This window comes from Eublepharis macularius, chromosome 1 (assembly GCF_028583425.1).
Source record: "Eublepharis macularius isolate TG4126 chromosome 1, MPM_Emac_v1.0, whole genome shotgun sequence".
NCBI classification, from domain to species: Eukaryota; Metazoa; Chordata; class Lepidosauria; order Squamata; family Eublepharidae; genus Eublepharis; species Eublepharis macularius.
In genome coordinates this window covers 29,115,058-29,142,177 of record NC_072790.1, presented here as the reverse complement: position 1 = coordinate 29,142,177, position 27,120 = coordinate 29,115,058, and the positions used below count along the sequence as shown (strand labels likewise).

Here is a 27,120-nt window from a genome sequence, read left to right as displayed (position 1 = left end):
GGAATCTACATTTTTCTCTCCATCCTCTTCTGCCTCTGCTCCTTTAGGTTTTCAAGAGGAGTCTCATCCGCTTGCCCTGCCACGGTGCACCAGCTTTAGACTCATTCCTCTGTTATAGCCTCGGCAGCCTTAAAAGGTCTCATCCTAGACTGTCCTGGGCATCTTGCCCCCAACTTGGTTCCCTCCACAGTTATCCCTCCCCCTACAGTTATCCACAGTGGCATCTGTGGGGAGCTGCAAAGGAAGCCGCACAGCAGGCAGCAAATCTGGCCACAGATGCATGGTGGCAGAGGAGTTGTCATCAAAAACTCCAGGTCAGTAGTTTGCCATGCTGCTGATGCCAGTGGACAGGCCTCCTACCCACACATTCTCCATGGAGCTCAGGGCAGTGCACATAATTTTCTTTTCCCAGTGTTATTCTTTCAACAACACTGTTTCTTTAAAACTCTATGAGGTCGTTTAAGTGGACCGAATGTGATTGGGCCCAAGGCTGCTCAGTGATTCTCCGTGACAGCATCAGAATTTAAACCCAGGTCTCCTAGATCCCATCTAACACTCTAGCTAACTAACCTAAGCAAGATCTGGACCAAATATATGCAAATTAAGTCTCTAGTGATAAGAAACATTAAATTTCAAACCTACTTTCAGGTATGCATTTTCTTCTTGGAGCTGGGTTATTTTGGAGACATAATCATTTTTTTCCACTTCTAACTTTAAATGCAGCTGCAAGATTTCCTCATTTTTACTTATCAAACTCTCTTCAAATTGTTTGAGGTGTTCTAACAAGTTTGCAACCTAAAACAAAGCAAAAATAAATCAATTTAGTTTTACAAACTCATCTCCCAAAGAAATGCTCTCTTCTTCTTCTATCACAAGACAATTTCAAAAGTCCACATGACATTTCAGACACCTCACTGCCAAAACTCTTCAAGATCTGATCTAACAGTGCAATCCTTTCCTAATAAGAGGAAGAAAAAGTTTATTTTAAAAGGTCGAGATAAAAAGGAGGTCTAGGTTTTCCCTTAATTATGCACTGAATTATACTATGTGGCATTCCAGCACAAGGTATGTTATATACATAAATGGGAAAGAATGTGTGCACCGGATAGACATGGAGAACATAAAAATAAAAGGAACACAAAGCAAAGTCTCAGTTTCACTATCAGACTCAACACTAATCTATTTACTTATTCAGCACTTGCAATTTGGTCCATTAGAAAAATGGGCACCTTCTTTCCACTGATGCCCTTTATGTGTCACCTGAAATTTAATACAAAATATATAAACCTTAATCTTGATATGCAGAACACTAAGTAATAATCAATTTGAAGAAATAAAGGTATGCAATGTATGATTGTCCAGAGCTTTGCATCAGGAAAAATGGGAAGATACAAAGATTGTACAATGTACAGCGTCAGTATCAAATAATTAATGTTCAAAACAACATCAAGGTAACATCTAATCCCACAAAGGGGTACCAAAAAGGTAAAAATCTAATTAAAATAAACGTTGGAGATGTTAACAAGCGTGCACATTATTTCAACGGAAGGATTTACTCAATAATACTACTTGGGGAAGACATGTTTTTGTAGAAAAATTGCTCACCAATCAATATCCACAAATCCATTACTACTGTTGCTAAGAACATGTCCTCTAGAACGTCAAGATCAACTATATAAGGCCTTAAAATTTTTATTGTTAGCTGTAGCTAGACAAACGTTATCTTTATATAAGACATGTCTGCCCCAAAAATACTACCTTTAGGCATGCTAAGCATGGGTAAAACATGGCAAATCAGGATGGCAAAAGGACTAGAGTTCGTTTCTCAATTACACTGATGAGTCTTCATATGGAATGGCTTTCTTACTGAAAGAAAACTTGCTTCAAAACTATTTAGTAACATGTTTTTCTGTAGTTTATTTCACAGGTAGTATTGATACCCATCTCTCAAATCTCTTTTCCTTTATGCAAGGTTATATTTTACAGCTTGTAAAAACCATTAATGTTATGTAATTGTTCGTTTTTATATTATATCATTATATTATTTATACAATTTTTACTAGGATGAACCTGAATTTCTATTTCAGAAACCTTTAAAATTATGATCTTTTAAAAAAATCAAGACTCTCTCTATATATAACATGAGAAGTCATGAGAAAAGCAACATACCTTGAAGTAGTTCTGCTTCCTGGTGCATGTATGTATAAGAGAACCAATCTGCTCAAAATCCCATGAAATCAGAGAAGGGATAAAAACTCTCCTACCCCACTATTTTTGGCACCAAATGGACATGTGAAAATGGTAAGAGTGATATGATTCACATGTTCCCTGGGATGACACTTTAGAGATACCCCATACATCTCTCTAATCTTGGTAGAAAAGTGAAAGGTAAAGCAATCTAGGCATTCACTAGAGCCCCATATACTTTTTGGTAATATGCCTGTGCACATACACAGAAACAACAACGAAGACAGTTCTGGGGCACAGCCACCACCAATCAAACTGTTAAGGATTTAAGAGTCTACATTAAAACAAGTTTTAGGTGGTTAACAGTGTTGGTCTGCGTAGGAACTCCTCCTCTTCATATCTGAAGAGAGCTCCAACTCTCGAAAGCTTATACCCTCAAAATCTTGATGCCCAGTAGGACTTGTCACAGAGATCTACCACAATTTCTTCACGCCTGCATTTGTCCTACCAAGGAAACTATCAGATACCCACCCAACAGGAACTCACAGTTCCATGGCTGTTTAGCAGAAACAAATGCAAGAGAACCCCCAAAAGCTCTGGGAAATCAGTGCAGTCAGCAAGCCTCATATCAAAGATATAAAACTCTAAATGTTTAGGTATGCAAAATCTCAAACACTCAAGGGAGGAAACTGGACAACCTACAGTTTTATGGAAGATGTGAGTTTTTAGGTTACACTCTTTAAAAGGGATTTGCAACTTTTAGAACAATGATTAACCTTCTAACTGAAGGAGAGTCAATATTGTCAAATTTCTCCCCTTTGGCCCTTTGATTACTTTTGTTTCAACTTACTTCTGTCTTTTTTGTTAGAAGCTCCTCTTGTGCTTTTAATTCTCCTTGTAATATATGATCCATACTCTCTTCTGGAAGCACTCTGTGCCTGATTTCATCCAGTTTGGATTGCAGAGTAGAAATCTGAATCAAATTATTGTACTGTTGCTGTTGCAAGGCTTCCTTATCCTATATAACAGAATTAATACACCAAATAATGTCCTATCAGATTATTCTGGTTAACAACAGTTGCCCAATCATGTAGATCAATGGCAGGATGAGTCCTTATCTGCCATGCATTATCTTTGCAACTCTGCAATCCATCTCCATTCATTTATTGGAGGGGGGGGGGTTTGGCTTCAATGCTATTATCACTCAAATTCAACCACTGCACTTTTGATATTCAGCTAACCAATATTTTCCTAACCATGCATTTTGTACAGCTTTGTTGAAAAGTATCACGGCATTTTTGCAAGTATCACTTAAGAATGCTTGAGTCTCTAGAATGCAACTTCTGAAAGTTAATACAGGAGAGAGCCATTTTTAAGCTGCGCATCCGTTCTAATCTATGTGTCATGTATGTCTCTGCCCAGTCATTCATGCCAATTTTGATTCTACTGCTCAGTGCTTGATGCTAGTACTTGTAAACAGAGGCTTGATGTACTTTGATTTGCTCCTTGTTAGTGTTATAACTGTTTCTCAAGCTTACAGGTGGCTGTCTACTGGACTCTACTGTTATGACCTTGGGCTTCCTCTCAGACTATGTTATGTCTTTCTCCTTGGCAACAAAGCGTGATAGCACAAATATGTAAAATGTTCTCACAGAGAAGGAGCAGGGAAACTTTGCTGATAACTGGGAGAGAGAGGAGAAGTGAACTAGAAAAGATCTGTTTCTTTCCCATGTTGTCATTTTAGTCAATCTCTAGCCAAGCTGCTTAAACGTTTATATTACTCCTAAGTAGACCTATGGAACTGTATATTGAAATGAACTGATTTCTGAATAAAATCCATTTGACTAAGTACTGGAGTCTTACTGCAAATGGGCCAGAGATCTGTCTGCAGTATCCTGTCATCCATAGCCTGACACTATGTGGCATTTTTCATCTGAATGCCAAACGTAAGAAATTCTTATGTCATTCATGAAAGCTTTCTCAAAGGCAATTATAACTGAAACTTTACAAGCTAGGTGATATCCAGCTCTCCTTTGCTCTGGTCAACAATTACACATTAAATATTTCCTCATCTGTAACTTAACATTATACATTATAAACCAACTCCTAATAAGAAAAATTACAATTATATTTTGCTTAAATTATCCCCTTTCAAAAGGAAATGATGGTATTATTGCAGCTAACAGATGAAATATTAAAGCACTGGTTGGGATGATTTTCCAAACTGTATGTAAGCTAATTATCTATCTGTAAAAGAAAAGTAGTACCTAAACAAAATGATAATCTGCACTCAGTCATCTGGTTGTGTGATTTCTTAAATAAACTAATTAAAAACAGGAAACACTTTTCAACAAAGAATAACAGTCTGTGGAGATATACATTGTCTAAATCTTGCATATTTCAAAACACACTACCTCCAGTGAAACAATTAATAAAATAGAAAACTCATACTTCCAGCTGTGACTGTACCACGTTCACAAATGTGGTGAAGACATTCTCAGATAGCCCACAAAACCTCAAATTTAAATTCTCAAAGTAAACACAACATAAAAGTAAATATGATATACTGAAACAGTGCTAAAAAGTAAACAAACACTCCATTCAAGAAGAGGTAGAAGGAAATATAATAAGTAATACTAGCATACACATGAGATCTGCCGACTGCCAGAGGGTGGGAGGGGGGGGGGAGAGAGCACATATGGGGCTGTGATATGGTGTTACAGCAAGAGTCCCTATCTCCAACTACATTTCCTCATTTCCTGTCATTCGTCCTTTGGCTAAATCAAGGTTCTATTGAGATGAAAAGATGGTGAAACAAGAAGGTCTGGCTTCAATGAGCACTTGAAAACACAATCCCTATTTTATGTACCTCAAAGTCTTTACATAGAATATGAAAATGGGCCATGAAAGGAAGAACAAATAGAACGCGAACTGATACCTACTTTATCTGAAATATCAAAGTTCGTATAATCCAGTCATTAGTATTTACTCTATATTATCAAATTCCTCTATCAATTTTTTAAAAAATGTAAAAAATCATTAAGAAAAAGTTACTTGTTTCCATTCAGCTTCCATTTTTTTCATTTTTTGTATTTCTTGCTTCAGCTGATTGACATTTTTTGCCTCTTCCATATTTGAGCGCTCCAGTTCTCTGACCCTTGCTGCCAGCTTTTCAATTTCTTCATTTCGAACAGTAAGTTCTTTCTGTATCTGCTCTTTGTCCAATAAAAGCTTATTGTAATCATCTGTTCTTTCTTTTATTTCATCATAAAGGGACTCTACCTATAAGAATACACAAACAACATGTTTTATATTCTTTGAAAAATGGGAAGTTAATTTAACACACAATAAATTTAATTATAACATTTCACTTTGCTCCAAAGCCCACAACAAGTATAATTAAAACCTAAATACTCTGTGGATATATAAAGCATACAGTATTGTGGAAACGTATATCCAAGTAAGGCTCTCTTCTGCCTTTACCATGCTTACATAATTGAGACAGTATCACCAGCCCAGAAGACATAATAACACTAAAGACGTATTTTTCATAGAGAGAAAGACGGAAAGTTCCGTGTATACTTATGTTAACAAAAAGAAAATTTAGGGTCATTTAAAATTTTTTAGCTGTCTTAGGAGTATTTCCTAACAAGCAGAAAGAACAACTGCCTACCAGGGCTATTAAGGAATCCTCTAGGAAGCTTTGTTCAAGGCCTGTCATCTGCCATCAAATATAATCCCCAAATGAATCCACGAGTGTGTATGGTCTATAATTAAGACAATATGGATAGCTCGCAATCCATCATTTACCACTTACCATTTATCAAAGTAACTGATGTTTTGATTGTAAAAGCAAAGATTATCATATGGAACCTTAAAAATTAATCATCTTATTGTGGCATAAACTTTCAGGAGTTACAGACTGTGTTTCATGAGTTAGAGCCTACATTTGTCACAAGCATAAAGTGGTTTTCTCAGACAACAGAAACACAGGGTATAACCATAAGGGAGAGGGGGCAATTATTACAGAGTGAGTTCAGAAAGTTCAATCATCCTAGAAAAAGATGTGTACTTTTTTATAGTATCTTTCTTTAATTTATATACTCCATATTAAAGTTAAACAACCTGAATCGAGTAGGTATGGAAAAGCATCTAACAACTGGCAATAAATTAGCACAGCAAGATGGAAGATAATTAAAGAGGGATAATTATATTCTGTAGAGAGCTAGACATACAAGTAACTACAGAGACTGTCATATAATTAAATTTGTATGTGAATTTCAACTCAGTAACTTCTTTTTTTTGCTAAAGTATGGCCTGTCTATCACTAAATGTCCGAGGAGAATGAAACACTGACCCGCTAGTTTCTACATTTTCATTTGTTTATTTCTGATTTGTGTAATGACTTGAGGCTTTCCTTAGTTATAAATATGAGGAAGAAAAGAAAAAGTACCAAGTGAGAAAGTGCCCCTTCATTCTATTTCATAACAGGAGAAGCTGGCAGAGTCCAGTCTATGGTGTTTTACTTACCAATACTCTGGACTGCCCAGAAACCTGGTTTTTTTCTGTTTGTCTTAACTGCATTTCTAAATTCTGAATTTCCTCCTGAAATTCATCACGTTCATGCTCTCGTTCAACGGCTTGTTTCTGTCAAGTAAATTAGTATCAGTAAAAAAATGCTTGTATTTGTGCAATTTAAGAAAAAAGGAGAAATAACTAAAACACTCTTTTAAGGTTACTGACAATTGATAAATAAAAGAAATTAATAGTTTGCCCCTAAAACCACAAGCAAAGCAGTTAGTTGTCTTACATCCATGAAATCCCGCTGACTCTTCAATTGTCTTTCAAGGGCTTGTATTTGCTGTCTTAAGTCAACCATTTCTAATGATATCATTGCCATCTTTTGGTTTTTGTTCAGCTGTTCTTCAAGTTCTATCTCTAAAAGTTTCAACTGAGCATTCAAAGCAGAGCAGTCCTTTTCTGCCTGACACTGCAGTTCTATCTTTGCTTTTGAAAGACGTTCAACTTCCTTCAGTAAGTCTGAAACATATGAAAAAATAAAAATAAGTAGGGATTATTTCAGAATAAGAACATAGTTCTTCTAAATAATCTAAAATCTAGGCCAAAATACAGAATCAAAGCAAGCGGGGAGATAGTGGTACCCTCTCTCCATGGGCTCAAGCTAGGACAAACCATTTCTCCTTCCAGAACTGCTTCCAACAGCAGCCATTATAAATGGCAGCATAAGGGGAAAAGGCAAGACAGGGAGGCCCCTTTGATTGGGTGGGATGAGAACAACTGCTAAATGGCTCCTTCCCTCCCACTTGCACCGGCCATTCTATAATCGTTATATAAATTATCTCAGATGGTACTAAAGTTTGTTTTCCTCTTTTCATCTTGCCTCCTTTTCACTTTTGTGTCATGTCATGTGTATCACTACTACAATAGCAGATAGGTGGCATACAAATGTATTAAACAGATTTATAAAATATGGAGACTGCCATATACATTTCTTTCACCACTACAACCAGAAGAGTGTTTTTGTAGTATAGATCACTGAAGAATCCTTCAGAGAATACCTAGAGATTGTCCCTATGCAAATGCCTGCCTAATAAATTTTATTCTGCATCACATTTCAGAAGTACCATGTTGAGTGTTCCATGTGAATGCTTCTACTCCATTTCTCTTTTCTCTTAAGTTGTCTCAACACAGTTGTAAAATATTAAGTCTCTTCCTTTAGTCTTCTTCTTAAGCCTTTGAAAACAATCAATTTCAGTGCTGAACATATTAAGTAACACAACTCCCTATTTCTTACCAATTTCTCTCTCCCCTAAATTGGCAGCCAAAGCTTTATTTCGGCTTATTATTAACTTCTGCTCCTCAACACATCTTGTATGTTCTTGAGTTAGATCTTGGTACTGTGTTTTCATGCTCTCCAATTCTGCAACAAGACGGTGCTCAGATTCCTCTTTCAGACGAAGGGCTGCTTCCAAGGCATCTCTCTCTGCCAAACAACCTTCATTGAGCCCTTAAATCCAATCAAAAAGGGTGTAAAAGTGTAAGGATCAGACACTGAAAGCATTTGTGCAAACCAGTATTACAATGATGTTCAAAGCTTAAAGAAAATAAATGTCAAAATATACTAACAGTTATAAACACATTTTAAATTAAAATGTAATTCATGTGAATGTTAACCTTTAAACAGTGGAAGTCAGATTTCTTAATTTTAATTTCCCTGTATTTTCTGGGCTAAATGTATTGATGCTTTAAATTCTTGCATTTATCAGTTATCTTAACATATTGCTCTAAAGCATCAGGAAACCTCAGCTGCAGTAGCAAAAAAAAAAAGGCAAGTGTATATGTTTGCATGGCTCATTGGAACACAGACACAGCAGCAGTGGCTCCAATATTCTTTAAAAGCCCCCTGCACCAGAAAAAAAGTCATTCTCACATACAAGGAGGCAGAGAAAGTCACCTAAAGCTTAGAACAATAGGGAGAGGTCTCTACATCTGCAGCCTAACGTGGACTCATTCAGAGTCACTTGGGCATCAGTCTCTACTATCCGGACTTTAGCATGGAATTTTGTCAGCAAAGGAAATAGCAGGAAGGCTCAGAGAGGGCTTCATGGCCAGGTCAAGCCAACACATCCATTTCCTGAGACCCAAGATCTAGTTGTGGAGAAAAAGTATGAGCCTTTCATGTGAATTAATAAAGCAAAAAGATTCCAATCTCAAAGCAGCGTATCATCTCCAGAAAAACATCCTGTTGCAGACTCCAGACTCCTGGATTCAGGCTTCATCTCCTCAACCAATCAGCTTGTACACTGCCCATTTTCTGGAGAGGACATATGTTCCAGTCATTTTATCAAGATGCATACCATGGACTTTATTTTCCAAAAAACCGCTGCAATTTGAGGGTGCTGATGCTATTTTAGTTCTTCCTGCTCTCCTTGTTGCTGCCTTTCTCCATATTTAGAGTCAGGTGTCTACTGGATGGAGTCCTCATATTCTGACACACTGTCAGGTTACTAGTGTGATTCTGTCCCTCAGGACATAGCCAACAAGCATGTAACTTCCTGCCATCAGCCCCTGGTTGTGATCTTTAGGCAGTCTCTGAGGCTCACATCTAACACTGCCATCTCTTCTACAGGTAAGCATGGGTCTACCCCTACTGATATCAGAGTACATTATATCTAATGGCAATCCTCCTCCCTCATGCCCCAAGCACAAACAGATCATGCTTATCTGGATCTTTTGGAGGTCAAAGTGCTTCAAAAACACCAATGATACTAAATGATTCAGGAGCCACATGTGGCTCTTTGATGTACAACCTATGGCTCTTCTGAGCACTATTCTCCAATGTGGCACATGCACCAGCAAAATGAGCAATTCCTTTAGAAATTCAGATTATTTCATTATTACTATGAGCCTATAAAACAGAACATACGACAAAGGCTACTTCTGTAATTGTGACAGTCCTTTTTAAGTCAGTAGGGTAGGAAAACAAGAGCAAAACATTAATTCCTCCACTAGAAGTTCCTTACTTAGGAGAATTCACAGCATCACTTGTCCTTATCAAAGGCAATCTGCACATCCCAGTACTTCCAGCACAGATACATTTATGAGATTTTCCTATGAAAATAGGCAATTACCCTGATAGCACACCTTAAGACCGTGATCCCCAATCTTGTTGAACCAGTGTGCATTATAGAGTTTTGACAACAGGGAGCGTGTGACCACCAAAATGGCTGCCGTGGGAGGGGCAATAACAAAATGGTTGTCATAGAGTGCACGGGACAATCACAAAATGATTGAGAAGTTCCAAGCCAAGCGTTTCAGTCTATTTCCCCTACCTCTTGCTTTATGAAGCTCCAATTCCAGCTGGTTCCTTGCCACACTCTCTTCATTCAGGCAGTCCATTAGTTCGTGGTGCTCATTCACCACCTGGCATGCTTCCCAATTCTTACGGTTGAATTCTTCTTCATCCTGAATATGGATTTGATATATTTACTCCAGTTTCAACAGATTAAACAACTTAACACATTTCAAATAAAAGGATTACGTTATATTTGCCCAACATATTTTAATGTTTATTATCCATTTTTCTAATCAGCTACCCATACCACACAGTAGTATTGTTCCAAGCTATCAAAACTTATATGAAATAACTGTACTTTCTCATACTACTGAGACCAGGTACAGGCATTAAGAAAAAAGCCATAGGATCGTATGTTATTCAAAGGCTCTGTCTTCCTTTAACCCTAATTCATCTTTTTAATTACCAAATTGCATTTAAGCCTGCTTTTAAAAAAAAACATACAATGTAGTAATATAGCACTACTTGCAGCTATCCCTCCTACAAGACCAGTCAGAAGTTTATGAAAGTAAGTAGAGTGAAAAATTCCTTTATAATTCTGCTTCTGTATGGCAACTTCCCTCATTAGGCTTAGGTCCTTAATCTTCGTTTCCACAAATAACTGAATCGAAGAGTCCAGTAGCACCTTTAAGACTAACCAACTTTAAAGGTGCTACTGGACTCTTTTCAATTTTGATACTACAGGCTATCATGGCTTACTCCTCTGGATCTACAAATAACTGAGTTCCAGTATGTGTAACTGCTTTGCTCGAAAGTCATCCAACCTTATCTCTGAGTTTCCTTCCCTGCCCTTTGTTCTATTCCCCATTACCTATTTTGGATTACAAATATGCCAAAAGACTAACAAGTACATGCCTACTTCTTCTATGAATCTCTATAAAATACCATACACTCATGCAATAGTACTTATTATTAATAGACTTATTATTATTATTTTCCATCATGGAGGCAATCTTCATACACACAATATGGCTTAAAATGCAGCTCCAGGGATACTGCTTAGCAAATGATCCCCACCCCCTCCAATCCACTGAAGATATTAGGGGAGGACGTCCCCTCTACGGACCAGCTTAATGCTACTGTCACACACAAATTACCTATAGGTGTGGCTACAGTATTTAATTATTGTTATATGTTAAATTAACTGAATAGGAATATAATGTTACTTGTTTAGTTGATTCTGCAAGCAGCTCTAGAAGCTTTTCCACGGCAATATGTAAAGCATGACAAATTTTATTGATCCTTTCTTCATTTTCAAATACCAGATCTGGGTTTTCAAAAATGCTTTCGCATAAATGCTCACTCAGCTCAGACATTTCACTAAGCACCAAAGATTCAATGGTGTGTTCAGGCAGAGTTTCCTCAAGACCTTGCCCTGTGCAAGAGATTGATTAATTGAAATCAAACTGTAATTACGTTTTTTAAACGTACATACTGAAAAACAACGCTGTATCTGAACAATAGTTACGTTTCTCAGAACCAAATTATATTTGAACTGAATACATCCCTACATCATAGAATTTTTCTTGGAAATAATCAGGTAGTTATGGAACAAGGTGGAAAACATTAAATAATTACATAAGAAGCATACAAGAAACCTGGAAACAACGGGAATGATACATTCCTTTTCCACTCTCACCTGGCAAGACCCTTCCCTCAGGACGTTCTAGACCTGCTACAAGGAGAGCTGGTTTCTTTTCCTTCTCCAGATTTTTAGAAACTGGTACTTTTGTGGCATAACAGTACAGCCTTGCTGTCACACAAGGGGCTACAACTAACTAATGTTTTAAGATTCAGGCTGGGGTTCTGTGGCCTTTCTACACACAAAATTCAATATCCAATAATAATAATTTGCATCAAACTTCGACAAAGACAACAAAAAGACCAAGAACCCAAGTTCTCGGAAAAGACCTGCTCATACAGCAGAGGCTGAAAAAGAACGGAAGATGGGTGGCATGCTCCATCTCCTCAGGCGTGGGGAAAGAGCAACATTTCCTGCCTCCAGGGACCATAGGAGAAGGAGCAGCAGGATGCCACCCTCTCTTTCAAAAGACGACTCTCAGATTGTCCCTGAGAAGGGAGGAAATAACGGGGGAGGGAATGCACAAGTCCAAGCCTTGTTCTCAATTTTATCCCAGGTAGAACACAAGGGTGAAGAAATGTTTGAACAAGATATAGTATACATTCTAAAGTAATAACGGAAAAGAAAAACAGATTCTGATAGTGATTTAGATCATAAAACATGCTACACCTTTCAGTGCAGGGAATCAAATGCTCTCTTCTCTCTCCCACTAAAGTTCTTGGGAACTGCTTAGCATTAGCTCCATGGCACTCTTCACCTGAACTGCACGGAAGCTGCAGAATGCAGCAAGAACACTGCAGTACAACAATTCTACGGCAATACATAAGGACTGTGCTTCACTGCACTGAATTACCTTGGTGAACTCTCTCGCTTTTCTTCATGCTCCATTTCTCCATCATTTTTTGAGAAAGCACCATTTCTCCAATGATACTATGATTCTCTCGTGAATCTCCGGACGCCAGGCTGTCATCCAGACAAAGACCAGTCTTCTTGCAAATAAGGCCTTCTATCTCTTTTGTGGCTTTCACCATTATCAGAAGCAATCTCAAAGCCTGCTGATTAGTTTCTTGCAGTTTCCTCCTAAAAAAGCAGAGGTAGAAGTATAGCTATCCCACAACTCTTGCTGCCACAAGAGAAGGCAAAAGCAAGCTGGTGTTCCAGTCCCTGAGTTTCTCCTTGCTTACACTACCTCCTTTTTGGTTTCTAAAGCTCCTTTACTGAGGATGTCAGAGATAGTGTAACTGCAAAGATAACTTCAGATTCATTCAGGAACCAGCTGTGTGTGTACATGTAATTTATGGTTAGGCAGTTAGTATTTCTTGCTTTTTTACATCTCATCACATTGGGGGCTTCTCTAATTTGAAATATTTTAAGATGTTTCCTAGGTATAAGGGGAGTATACGAAATGAATTTTTTTGGTTATTTAACATATAGAGATGTAACAAGCGTGCATGGAAAAGAAGTCTTGGGGGAGGGAAGATACTAAGTTCAAACTTGGACATATTAACATCGAGACAAGTTTGAGACACCCAACCAGTAATATCAGAGGAGTCCCAATAATGATAAACTTCTAGACTTTAATTTGGGCTTGCTTTACTAACCTAAAACTTAAAACGTAAAAACTAGAGTGGAAGAATCTTAAAGTATACTTACTGTTCATTTTTAGAAAGTTCAATATCAGATCTCAACAAGGCTATTCGTTTCTCTCTTTCCTGATTCTCTTTGTCCCGCAGTTGTAGTTTTCTCAGTTCAGTATTAGCCTCTTCCAGCTCTTTGTTTAAACATTTAATTTTCTCCTCCAGCTGTGAGAAATTAAAAATATGTCAATCTACCCCACCTTGCCTGGACTGTTAGTTCAAGTAGTATCAGTAAAACGTAATATATATTTAGAAGGGAATGAGTAAGCAGCCAGTTGCATTGCTTTCACAATTAAAACTGATATCGATTTCCTAGTCCTGCCAGGCTGGTGACAGGAACTGCCTTGCGTTGTTCTAACTTTGAGGTACTGGTAATTCAAAATGAATGTGACCTTCTGTACCCCATTTTGTCCCAGACAGAAAACCTAATACTCTCCATGCAGCAAAATTGGGCAAATGCAGACCATACTCAGAACCAAACCCAAAGCTGACTAGATTCTTACTTTTCTTAGAACTCTGGTCAGGTTTGTAGACTCCTCACCTGTTGCTTGTCTGAGTTTTGCTGCTCCACCTCTTTCTGAAGCCGATGCCAGTGTTCTCTTTCCTTCTGAACCTCTGCGACGTGAAGCTCCTGAAGCTCCTGCATTGCTTTTTTATGCTCCTCCTCCATATGGAGGATTTCTCCTCGTAACAAATCCAAGGACTTGTGATAATCGTGCTCTAATAAACTTTTTTGTTTTTCTAACTCTACACTTATATCTTCCTACATAATTTCAAAGGTAAAACAAAAGCCAAAAATTACAGACCATTCATATTTCCAAACAGGCAGATATTTGCTGTATCAAAATCCTGCATATACGTACTGCTTAAATATTAAGTCACCACAATTTAGCTTTGATGCTCTGTTTAGAGACTGGGCAGAATTACAAACCTACAGCTTCTTGATTGATCTTAAAATGTGCTCCAGCAATCAGATGCTCCATGAAAAGCAGGGCCAAAAGGATAAATTTAGAACAATAATCTAGATTAAATAATACCACAGCCAGAATAATGCAGGAACCAATATACATCTAGCCCAATTGCCTATAAAACAAGGAGAGTTTTCTGTGAAACATACCAGGAAAGCTAGTGAAGGGTTTTTATCCACTGAATGAGAGATTTTCTATAGGAAATGGCCTTTCCTGATCCTAGCACGAAACTACTGAGGAACCTGACTGACTCTCCTTAAATATTGCTTTTAATGTATTTATCCAACACAGTTTTAAAGCTAATGAGGATCTTCATTCCATCACTCTTGTAGAATGAGGATTCTGGAAATTTAATTCTGCAGAGTGGTAAACTGCAGTACTGCAGCCCAAGCTCTGCTCACGACCTGAGTTCGATCCTGGCGGAAGCCGGGTTCAGGTATCCGGCTCAAGGTTGACTCAGCCTTCCATCCTTCCGAGGTCAGTAAAATGAGTACCCAGTTTCCTGGGGGTAAAGTGTAGATGACTGGGGAAGGCAATGTCTGCCAAGAAAACGTCGCGATGTGACATCCCCCCATGGGTCAGTAATGACTCGGTGCTTGCACAGGGTACCTTTACCTTTTACCTAATAACAACTATAATTTTGTTCCTTCTATCTTATCACATTAAGTACAAAGTCCTGTATTTACTAAATTGTGCAAACAATTTTTAAGAAGTCACCGATTTGTTTCGCAGAAAAAAATCTAATCTAATTACTGGTAAATGGGCATACCGTCACTTTCAAACATGCTATTAATAAAACAACTGAAATGGAATCAAAAAACCAAGGGTAATTATTACTCCTCCTACTTACCTTACGAGCTTCTTCCAGTTCAGCAGCCATTATTTTAAGTTCTTCTATGTGAGCTGTAGCCAGCTGTATTTTCAAATTTTCTTGGCAAACCTGCAGCTCCTCCGCATGTTTATGTTTCATCCTTGCGAGATTTTGAGCCAAGAGCTCCTGATTTGCCTTATCCTGCTGAAGTAGCTGTTCTTGTAAATTTACCTGTAAACCTTCAACAGCTTGTCTATGCTCGTCTCGTAGGAGCTGAATTTCAGAGAGATACGCAGACTCCAAAGTATCCAAATTTGCTAAATGCTTAGTCTCTATCTCTGCCATTTGGGCTTGGTAATTTTTCTGCAGATGACTTATTTTTGTTTCTAAATGAATCTGTTGTTCCCTCTCTAATGTAGATTTGAGGGTCTCAATTTCATCTTGGTGCTGTGTCTGTAGATCTGCTGTGAGGGACAGAATTTGTTCCTTATGTTTCTGCTCAAGCTCTTTTCTTTGCAAATCCAGCTCAGCAATGTGCTTTTCTCTCAGCTCCTGAAGGAGAATTTCATGTTCTTCAGCAAATTTTTCAGTCATCGCTTTACTGTCTTCCATAAATCTAGAATTTCAAGGAAGCAGAAGGAAAATACTATAAAAACTATCAAGAAAACTTTTTAAAAAGAGACTTGAAGCACAAAAATTTGACACCTTGTCTTAAAGGCATTTTGACCTCCAGGGCATTTTTGCACATGATGCCATTATTGCCTGAAATGGGAATATAAAGGCTACATTTAGATCCCATGGATAAACCTGGCTGTTCCATGACAGGTAGAAACTTGCCTGGCTGCCTTGCTTGGGCACTCCTTCCTTCCTCTTTCCATATGCGGAAAGCGACTGAAGGGTTCTTAGGATTAGAAGCTCTGAATCAAACTCCAACTTGCCATAACGGCAACTTGGTTAGTTAGTTTGTTTCCTCCTTATAATCTGGGGTTCTAAACCTGGATTAAACAGTGAAAGGTTTACTGTCTCAAACTATTATCCAAGTGGGGTCTTCATGTACTTCTTCACAAAGCAGGCCCTGAACATCTATGAAGCCTGATAAACATGTATAGAGGACAACGTTGTGTGTTCAAAGTTTAGGAAAAATGCGGCAGGCTGGAGGCAGCATTACAGGCCAACATTTCTGACAGATATTTCTTCTTATATAAAATTACTGTTAATAGTTTTGAGGCTTACAAGATGTACAGATTATAAAGCTGAAGAAATAAAAAGAGTGGTGATTAATTTGATATTTGGTTTTGTTGATCATTGTCACAGAATTCCAGAAAAGATGGTAACACAAGACACAGGTTTGTAATAATGTTCATCATCAACCCAAGGAGCCTCTTAGACATATTTACATGCTTCCACACACACAACAGTGTATCTAGCTCCTCCCACTACACCCAGCAACAATAGTGACTTAAACTGCACAGGAAGCTGTTCCAAAAGCCTTGCACAGGCTTGAAATGAAAATATTTTATTGGACAGGGATGGGAAGTTTTCAAAAGCTTTACTGTATGCTTGGAGCCTTTTGAATCTTGGTGTCAGGGTCTTGGCATCCCCTGCTATACTTCAGGGGCTTGACAACCCTCTGACCTGAAAACATGAGAGGCTGGGTCAAGGACTGGACTCTAATGGACATCGTGCTCTTATGTTAGAGACAGCCGTGGCTGTCGTCTCTGTCCTATGAAAGTGTACAGAGGAGGGGCCCCTCCTGAGCTTATCTGCCTGTCTCCTGAGAAGAAGAATCATTGTCATGGATACATAACCTTCGAACGCCTGAACTTTCTAAAACATCTTCTTTGCTCTCATCCTTAGTTGCTTTGCTTCTGCTTACATATACACCATAACTATTGGGGAATGGGAAGTGGGAACTTAGATTAGGCTGGCAGCTAAGGGGGGGTGGGAACTGGGCAGTACTTAGAATTCAATTTAGACTTGAGGCTCTGCGCAGAACTTCATTCCTGGCAATGAACCTGTAATGGATTGCTGAACTAGTATTTATTTATTTATTTATTTATTTAACTAGATTTTTAGTCCACCCTTCCCGCCAAGCGGGCTCAGGGCGGAGCACAACATTTTAATTTACATAAAAGCAGATAAAAACATTACAATAAAATTTAAAACAGTACATACAATAAAAACTTCTCCTCAGATGGCAATGGAAGAGTTACTTCATTTCAAACATAGCCCATATATCCGTATCTATAGATATATATAGGGTGGTGGACAGATCTTTTCAAGTCAAGTAAAGTATGGCGGGGGCCCAGCCTAGCCTCCGCCATATGCCTGGCAGAACATCTCTGTCTTACAGGCCCAGCGGAAGAATAATAAATCCTGCCGGGCCCTGGTTTCATCAGATAGAGTTTTCCACCAGGCTGGTGCCAGGACCGAAAAGGCCCTGGCTCTGGTCGAGGCCAGGTGAGCCTCCCAGGACCAGAGACCACCAAAAGTTTTTTGTGTGTAGAATGAAGTGTCCTCTGGGGTATATATAGGGAGAGGCGGTCCCGCAGATATGCTGGACCCAGTCCACATAGGGCTTTATAGGTCAGCACCAAAACCTTGAACCGGACCTGGTACTCAACTGGTAGCCAATGCAGCTGGCATAATATAGGTGTTATATGTTCCCCTATCGGGACTCTTGCAATCACCCGCACAGCTGCATTTTGAGCCAGCTGTAATCTCCGGATCAAGCCCAATAGTAGATTATCAGTAACTCATGCAAGTTCTGGACTCATGCAGTGAAGTCATTGAGATCTACCTGGCAGAACCTTACACTTGGTCCTAACGTATAATTACATACCTGTTCTGTGCATCCTCAAGTTTAGCAATACATTCCTCTTGGAACACTTGTTTGTCTTTTTCTAACTCTGCGGCCATGAGGGCCTTTGTGGAATTCAGTTCACTCTCATACTGAGCCCAAGTCTTCTGTGTGTTTGCTAAAGTATTCTCCAACTGCTGGACATTGTTCTGCTGCTCCTCTAAAGATTTCTCTAACTGCGAGATTTTAGAAGCCTGCTGCTCTTGAAGCCAAGTCATTTCAGCTTCACGAAGTTTAAACTGCTTTTGCAAGGCTTGCTTCTCACATTCTACCTGGTTTTCAAGCTCTTTATATATCAATAATTTCTCTTCCATTTTTCTGTTCAAGTCCTCCCATTTCAGTTTCCATTCTTCAGCTTTTGCTCTGTGAATTTCTTCCGCTTCCTGTATCTCTTCTTTAGCTCTTCCTAAGTCATTTCTGTGATCTTCAATTAATTTACATTTAATCTGTGAACATTATGCAAAAATGTTAAATCATCAATGGAAGTTTTATTTAGCTATATAGTCAGCTCTGCTATAATGTGGCAGTTGCTTTTCTGAGGATTGCCATGTTATAGACAATAGCCCCGTAGCAATGTAATTGTTCCAAAAGAAATAATGGAATAGGCACCAGAAACATTCCAGATCCCAACCCGATTGGAATATTTTCATTCCACCTGCTCAATTAATGATGTCTGTGTTTACTATATCAATCTGTTATTATACCAATATCAGTCACAGCGCAAGAAACCAATAAAAGCCTTAAATCAGGTTACCTACAGTACATGAAACTGGTGTTGCTAGGGGAGAGAGTGTTTAACGAAACACTCACCATATGATAAAAGATCCAGAGGGGTTAGCCGTGTTAGTCTGTAGTAGCAAAATCGAAAAGAGTCCAGTAGCACCTTTAAGACTAACCAACTTTACTGTAGCATAAGCTTTAGATAATCACAGTTCTGAAATCACGCATCTGACGAAGAGATGCGTCATACACCCCTTTGTGGTGTATGAGGTGCACACAAAATACAGGTTTTAATAGCAACAATGCACTTATATACTGCTCTTCTAGACAGATTAATGGCCCACTCAGAGCGGTGTTCAAAGTCAGTGTTATCATTATCCTCCAATACAGATGGAGAGCTGAGGCTGAGAGGAGTGGCTTACTTACCTAAGGCCGACCTCATGGCAGTAGTGGGATTCGAACCAGCAGAGTGCTGATTTGCAGCAGAATTATTTAACCACCAGTTTTCTGGCTTAATTCTCATTCTATCTGTTCTGTTACAGCAATTATTTCCCTATTTTTCTATTGCATTCTAACCAATTTATGTTCAGTCAATGTGTTGCATTCTACCAACTAAAGGTAAGTGGGCTGGTATATAGGAGGGAGAGGGAAGCGGGAAAAAGGGAGAAGCTACAGAGGCTGCTGGGAGAGGCAAAGAATAAATAGTGAGAGAGGGGATACAGGGAAAAATATATATATATATTTATGTCATTTATAGTCTGCCTTTCTGATATCCTCCAAAGTCCTTATGAGTCCCCTGTTTGTATTTACATAATTATTTTATACAAATAATATTTTAGGCTGTTAATGTATGTTATTAGGCAGTTAATGTTGCAATCCTATGCAGGATTACTCCAGTCTATGCCCGCTGACACACTCCAGCAATTCTGAATAGGATTGTACTGTGAGATACCTTTTTCTGTAGTACTACCTCTGTAAACAGACAATTGCAAAGCATTTCGAATGGCAAAGAATAAGTAAACTATGGGTGAACTGAAAATGTGATCCACAAGTTCTATTTCAAATGAGGCAAATGCAACCAAAAATAAAAATTAAGATTCATGTATAAAAACAGACACATGCTAAAGAGGCAGGCAAACACTGCAACAGTCTCCACGTAGCCATGGTGTATGTGTGGTGGGGGCAGAAGGAGGAATGACCACCAGACTTCAGATTGAGGCTGCTTCTCCCAAATCAAATAGCCCTGCATTATGAGACTTTGCAAAGGGCTCATCCCCAAAATGCACACAAAGAACTGCATGGAGGATAGAAAGGTAAAAACTGCACACGCACACACACAAAAGCCAACTTCAGCAGGGATGGTAGCTTAGTGACGGGGATAAGAATCAGAAAGTCACTGATTCAAATTTCACTTCAGCCACTAACTGACCTAGACTGTAATCCTCCTAAGTAGACTTTCCTAAGAATCATAGAGTTGGAAGGGGCCATACAGACCATCTAGTCCAACCCCCTGCCCAGTGCAGGATCAGCCTAAAGCATCTCTGACAAATATTCATGCAGCCTCTTCTTGAAAACTGCCAGTGAGGGGGAGCTCACCACCTCCCTAGGCAGCTGATTCCACTTTTGAACTACTCTGACCGTGAAAAAGTTTTTCCTAATATCCAGCCGGTACCTTTGTGCATGTAGTTTTAGCCCATTGCTTTGGGTCCTACCCTCTGCTGCCAACTGAAACAGCTCTTTTCCCTCCTCCAAATGACAGCCTTTCAAATACTTAAAGAGAGCAATCATGTCCCCCCTCAACCTCCTCTTCTCCAAACTAAACATTCCCAAGGCCCTCAGCCTTTCCTCGTAGGGCTCAGTCTCCAGACCCCTGATCATTCTTGTCGCTCTCCTCTGTACCCTCTCAATTTTGTCCACATCCTTTTTGAAGTGAGGCCTCCAGAACTGCACACAATACTCCAGGTGTGGCCTGACCAAGGCAGTATAGAAAGGGGCTATGACCTCCTGCGATTTCGACGCTATGGCCCCTTTGATACAACCCAGGATTGAATTAGCCTTTTTTGCCACCACATCACACTGACTGCTCATATTCAGTTTACAGTCCACTCTTACCCCAAGATCCCTTTCACATATACTACTGCCCAGAAGTGTATCCCCCATCCAGTATTTGTGCTTCTCATTTTTGTGGCCCAGATGTAATACTGTGCACTTGTCTTTGTTGAATTGCATCCTATTCACAGCTGCCCACTTCTCCAGAGTATTCAGGTCTTGTTGAATTTTAATTCTATCTTCTTGTGTGTTTGCTACCGCTCCCAATTTGGTATCATCAGCAAATTTAATGAGCAGCCCTTCCACTCCTTCATCCAGATCATTGATAAAAATATTGAAAAGTACCGGGCCCAAAACCGAGCCATGCGGCACCCCACTGGACACCTCCCTCCAATCTGATGAAACGCCGTTGACCACCACTCTTTGAGTGAGGTCCTCCAATAAGTACTGTTGAATAAAATATGACTTACTTCTGAGTAGACCTACGTAGGATTACTTTCCTATGATCACTGTTCTGAGCCAACATCCCCATTCATAATATAGAGATGATAAATACTGGCTTACTTTATAGGGCTGTTTATGGACTACTGAGACAATGTATGTGAATCAGTCTGAAAGCTTGAAATAAACTGTATAAATTGTCTGTTCAGTTACGCAGATCTCAAAGGACAGGACAGTATGCATAATTATACAGGATATGTTGGCTCTCCAGCATCTACCAGTGCACCTCTGAACAATACTGGATGGCAGGACTTGAGCTGCTTTGGCATCCAATTGTCTATATTTTTAGTCACTGCCAAGTTATGAGCTAATGAGTATGTGAAAAAATAATCTGCTTTTTTTTTACGCTGTGTAGAAGATTTGAAGAAAATGGCTACTTCAAATGCACAAAGCGCGCCAGAAGCTGGCCGTCTAAAGAAAACATTGTAGAGTATTTAACTCCATCACATATGGATATGAATGAATACCAGCCTTATACAACCACCTCCCCTTCCCACAATATCAAAAATATTTTGAAAACACCAAGCAACATAATTTTAAACTGAGAATATACTAATGTTTAAAAAAAACATGAAAAGGAAATACTTTGTTTTCTGGTGCTTGATTATCCAGAATGCTGAGTTATCTGGAATGGCTTAGAAGTCAAGCTCCTCCCCTCCTATCACCACATCCCAACATCTTCAGTTGTGTGTGTGCTTCACCTCTGCTTCCCCAGATGGCCAATTTGAGGCCATCAACCATTGTGTTAATCAAATGTGATTAAATAATTGCTAGGTTTAATAGTGTTTCACTCACCTTTAACTGTTGTTCATCAAGTGTCTTCTGTGCAGACAGGTATTGGGGACTGCGCATGCGCAGGCCTACTTCAGAGAGAGATTTCTAGCTCAAATGCTCGAGACAGGGCACTCCCAGTAATGGCACGCATGCCCAGTGTCTTCCTGCCCAAACGCAGCACGCAAAACCGGGACGCCTCCTTGGTCCCTCAGTTCTCCTGAGACACCAGAGGAAAGGAGCAGCAACCAAGTATTGATGTAGTCGATCTCCTTCACAGCAGGGCAGGAGGGAGGGAATGTGTGTCTGCACAGAGAGAACTCGACGAACAACAGTTATAGGTGAGTGAAACACTGTTTTCGTCTTTGTTCTTCTGTGCAGCCTCACATTGGGAGTATAACAAGCTACTCACCAATGGGGGCGGGTGTGAGGATGATCAGGCAAATAATGACTGAGGAGAATGTGTCCACTGAACAGTGCTTAATGAAAGAGTCTGATAACAACCAGATGGCAGCTTTTCAGATGTCCCATAAAGGAGTTCCACAGAAAAAGGCTACCACAGAAAAAGGCTAACATGGATGATTGAGCTCTTGTGGAGTGTGCTCTGATCATCACTGGGCATGGGATTTTTGCTGCAACTTAACACCGTCTTATGGCAGCTACTATCCATCTGGAAAGAGATTGGTTAGAAACAGGTAGTCCCTTATGGGAGCCAGCATAACACACAAAGATTTTGACCACCTGAAAGGGCGTGTTCTGTTTAAATAATGTAATAAAGCTTGTTTCGCATCCAATGCATTCAGGGTCTGATGAGGGTTCTGGGAAGAAAACAAGTAAAGTCACCCTCTGGTGGAGATGGAACCTCGAAACTACCTTTGGTGTGAACTGAAGGCTAGGGTGTAGGATGACTATGTGCGGGAAGAACTGAAGGAACGGGGGTTCAATTCTCAGAGCACCTCATTTTCCCACTCTTCAAGGATGTAATGGCTATGAGGAAAGCCATCTTCCATGACAGTAGCACTAAGGTGCATTCCAATAACGGCTCAAAAGGTGGTAACATTAGCTGAGCCAGAACCACTGAAAGGCTTCATTGGGGAATTGGGGCAGTTCTTGGTGGAAAGGTGTTCAGTACCCCCTTCAGGAATTGTTTGGATGCACGGTGCAAGAAAAGAGTCCTATTGTCCACGGGTTCATGGAATGCCAAAATGACAGCCAGGTGGACCTTGACAGATGAAGCTGATAGGCCCCTACGTAGTAGCAAGAGCAGGTAATCAAATACTACTGGCAAGGAGCAGGAGAAAGGGATTGAACCCTTAGGTTATCAAGGTGTTCCACTTATGTTCATATGAAGATGGCTTTCTGGCATTGAGTAGGACCTGAATAACTTCCTTGGAGAATTGGTATGATTGGGGAACAGTAACCATGCCGTGAGGCAGTGTGTGGTCACATCGTGGTGCAATACCTGCCCCCTGCTCAGTAGGTCTGGTACTTGGGGGAGATGTTGGAAACGACCTTTGGCCACCTCCCAGAGGAGGGAAAACCAGTCTTGGTGTGGCAAAAAAGGGGCAACCAGGATGCAGTGAGTGATAGTATTCAATTCTGCACAGGACCTAGGGCAATAGTGGGATGGAGGGAAAGGCGTAGAACATCCTCCTGTCCCAGGGTATTTGGAATGCATCCCCAAGGGAGTTACTGTCGGAGCCAGCCTGGGAGCAAAATTTCTCAGCTTTGGTGTTCTCTGAGGTGGCAAAGAGATCGACCTCTGGAAATCCCCACATGTCGAAGTTTGGATGTAGGTGTCTGTCGCTGATCGACCACTCGTGGTGCAGCTTGAAGAGTCTACTTAGGGAGTCTGCCCTGGTGTTTGTAGTGCCAGTGATATGTATTGCATGCGGAAGAGTGTTGTTTTGAATGGCCCAAAGCCAAAGAAGTTTGGCCTCTCTGCACAGTGTCAATGACACAGTTCCCCCCAGTTTGTTGAGGTAATAGAGCGCTGTTGTGTAGTCTGTTTGCACTTGGACCCTCTTGTTGCAAAGGAGACCTGCAAAAGGGGTAAGTGAATAGCGCATTGCCCGTAGTTCCAGGACATTTATGTGAAGTGGGGCTTCAGTAGGGGACCACGTGTCCTGTACTGACAAGTCCCCGTAGTGGGCCCCCAACCTTAAAAGCAAGGTGTCAGTAGTGACCATAGCATCAGGCGCCTGGAAACCAAAGGGGGTACTCCTGAATAGATGTTCTTTCACCAACCACCAATTTAAGGATCTTAAAACGGATCTGGGGATGGAAAAATGTTTAGATGGAGGCTCTCTCATGGGATCGAATTCCCTGATAAACCAATTTTGTAATCGGTCTCATAAAAAGGCGTGCAAATGGAACCACACAGGTGGTGGAGGACATAAGACCCAGTAGTCTTTTGGATGGCCTTTGACAACTGAAAGAGTTTAGACTGAAACCTCTTTCCTAAGGAGCATAAGGAGGCAGCTCTGTTGGCTGGCAGGAAGACTCTAGCCGCAGAGGTATCCAAAGTGGCTTCTATAAACTGGATGCTTTGGGTGGGGGCAAGGCAGGATTTCTTTAAATTTATCAACAATCCCAAGTTGGAGATGGAACGAGTGGTGAGATTAGTCTGCCTTGTCAAGTTCTCCCTAGAGCGGGCAACTAGGAGCCAGACATCTAAATAAGGGTAGATGGTACAACCCTGGGACCTGAGGTATGCTACCACGACTGCCATGAATTTGGTAAACACCCCTGGGGCTGAGGACAGTCCAAAGGGTAATGCGGCATATTGGAAGGTTTCATCACCATAGCGGAAGCATAATTATTTTCTGTGTGCAGGGTATATGGCAATGTGGAAATATGCATCCTTTAGGTCAAGGACTGCGAGCCATGAACCAGCTTCCAGGAACTGAATGACACTAGACAGGGTCAACATTTGAAATTTCTCATCAATAATGAAGGAATGTAACTGTTGTAAATCAAGTACAGGTCAAACTCCACCACCCTTTTTGTCCACCACGAAATACCTGGAGTAAAACCCCAGTTGGGACTCAGAAAGAGGGACCTTCTGGATAGCTCCCTTAGCCAGAAGCTCAGAGATGGCTGAGCAGAGTTCTGTAGATGGTGTAGCTCTCCCTGGGACAGACAAGGGTGGTGTCTTAAGAAAACGTAAATGGTAGCCATTTTTTAAATAATGGCGAGTACCCAGGAGTCAACTGTGATCTCCTCCCATTAGGCTATGAGGGGGCCAGCCTATCCCGGAAAGAGCAGCTTGACTCTTCCTGCATGTTGATCAGTCAGAAAACAGATTTCTGGTTTGGGGGCTGCTTGGGAGACTGAGGGTGAGGTTGTTTTGATCCTGATCTGCTGGAACGTCTCCCCATATTATGGTGGTATGAAGTGTAGCCCTTGTGAAGTTGGTAGGGTTGATAATTGTACCTCGAGGTGCGTGGCTGATATTGCTGACAACCCTGTGGTCTATATTCATAAGGCTGCTGTTGATATTGCTGTTGGGAGGCAATAAGCCCCAAGGAGCAAGCCGTCTGTCTGTTATTTTTCATCTGAGTGAGAGACTCGTCCATTTTCTCAGAAAATGAAGAACCCTCAGATGAGAAGTCCTCTATCCTTGCATGCTTATCGGGCGTCAGTGCTCTGGATCTTAGCCACGAATGCCTGCGCAGGACTAGTGCGGAAGCCATGGTCCTAGATGCACAAACAGCTTCATGTTTGGCTGCTGACATCTGCTGCCTTGCCAATTTTGAGGTCTCCCCCAAAGAACTCTCACCAGAGCCCTCTTGTCCTCAGGGAGATTGGCGGTGTAGGTGCAGAGTCAGTCCCAGAGGAATACATTGTAGGACCCCATTATGGCCTGGTTGTTGGATATACAAAAGTTCACGGCTGCGGAACAGTAGATTTTCCTGCCAAGTGTGTCTAGCTTGCACCCCTCGCTGTCATTTGGAGAGGAATGGGATTCGAATTTGTATTTGGCCTGGACCTCCTCTGTCACTAAGGAGGGGTGTGGATGATTGAATAAGAATGCACAGTCCTGCTGCTTTAATTTATAATACAATTCAATCTTGCAGGAAGCGGCAGGAGTAGAAGCCGGTTTCTCCCATATGCCATGAGCTATATCGAGCCCGTCTTCCACTGCAGCGAAGGCAACCGATACTGTAGTAGTGTCTGAGTAGAGGGCTTGAAGCACCTTGCTTTTGGGGTTAGGTGTGGAAGAGTAAACATCTAGCTCCAGTGCCCTGGTCATCCTGAGCATTTGCTCAGAAAAGAGCCTGAAGTCCTCAGTAGGTGACGAGGCAGTCGGGTCCCCTACCACTTCCTCAGGTGAAAGGTCAGAGACCAAGTCAAAGATCTTTTCTTACCGGGATACAGTGTCCAATTCCTCCTCGGATCCAGACACCAACAGTATGGGGAAATAATGTAAAGATGACCCCATAGATTCTGAAGGTGGTCTCTGTGCTGGAACTGGAGGAGCTGTTGTAGGCATTAGAGGACCCGAATGAAGCCAGGACATAAAGTCTTGCCAGTTGGGAGCCTGCTGTTGGTATGCAGGTGCGCTTGGCCATGGGATGGGAGCAGATAGCCCCAAGGTTGTTGGTACCGGTGTTGGAGCCCAAGAAAGGGACACACAATGTTGAGTTGAAACCAATGTCGTTGGAACTGAGGTTGTCGGATCCAAGTGTAGCATCGGGTCCAGAACGGGGACTGGCGTGAACACCTGTGCCTGATCCCCCTCATGGATTTCTCCCTCCTCTTCTCCCATATCTAAGGTGGGGGTAGGTGGAAGCGATGGAGGTTGAAGGATCTCCTTCTCAATGATGAGGGATGGTGTGGAGGAAGCCAAGCGCTATTTGGCTCTGTGAGAAGGAGTAGATGCAGGTCTCTTAAGGAGCTTGATCTTAGCCTTGGCCTTCTTAGGCACCAGTTCCGATGAGGCGCGTTCAGACCTGGCAGAGTTGGGAGAGTGTCGTTTGGACAAGCCCGACTTATGTTTGGGATGAGTGTCGGTTCCCAATGAAGTCAGATCTGAAGTGGCCGGAACCGACAGAGTCAGATCGCTTCACGGCCAGAACCGAAGGGTCAGAATGGGTGGTCGGGTCTAGTCCAGTGGATGACTTGGCTGCCTTCAGACAGGCAGCTCAATCGCTGT

General features: G+C 40.9%; 1 protein-coding gene across 1 annotated transcript in view; it reads right to left on the bottom strand.

Moving 5' to 3' along the window:
- PCNT (pericentrin) overlaps positions 1-27,120 on the bottom strand; it is a 96,355-nt gene that overhangs the window by 42,144 nt on the left and 27,091 nt on the right. Inside the window, exons 14-26 of the mRNA XM_054976385.1 lie at positions 17,904-18,367; positions 15,101-15,677; positions 13,824-14,045; positions 13,299-13,447; positions 12,499-12,725; positions 11,230-11,438; positions 10,041-10,173; positions 8,003-8,215; positions 6,998-7,227; positions 6,718-6,834; positions 5,242-5,469; positions 3,038-3,205; positions 643-795 (exon numbers count right to left, since the gene is read on the bottom strand). Of these exons, the coding sequence (XP_054832360.1) occupies positions 643-795; positions 3,038-3,205; positions 5,242-5,469; positions 6,718-6,834; positions 6,998-7,227; positions 8,003-8,215; positions 10,041-10,173; positions 11,230-11,438; positions 12,499-12,725; positions 13,299-13,447; positions 13,824-14,045; positions 15,101-15,677; positions 17,904-18,367 (3,090 nt within the window). The remainder of the gene's footprint in view (positions 1-642; positions 796-3,037; positions 3,206-5,241; positions 5,470-6,717; positions 6,835-6,997; positions 7,228-8,002; positions 8,216-10,040; positions 10,174-11,229; positions 11,439-12,498; positions 12,726-13,298; positions 13,448-13,823; positions 14,046-15,100; positions 15,678-17,903; positions 18,368-27,120) is intronic.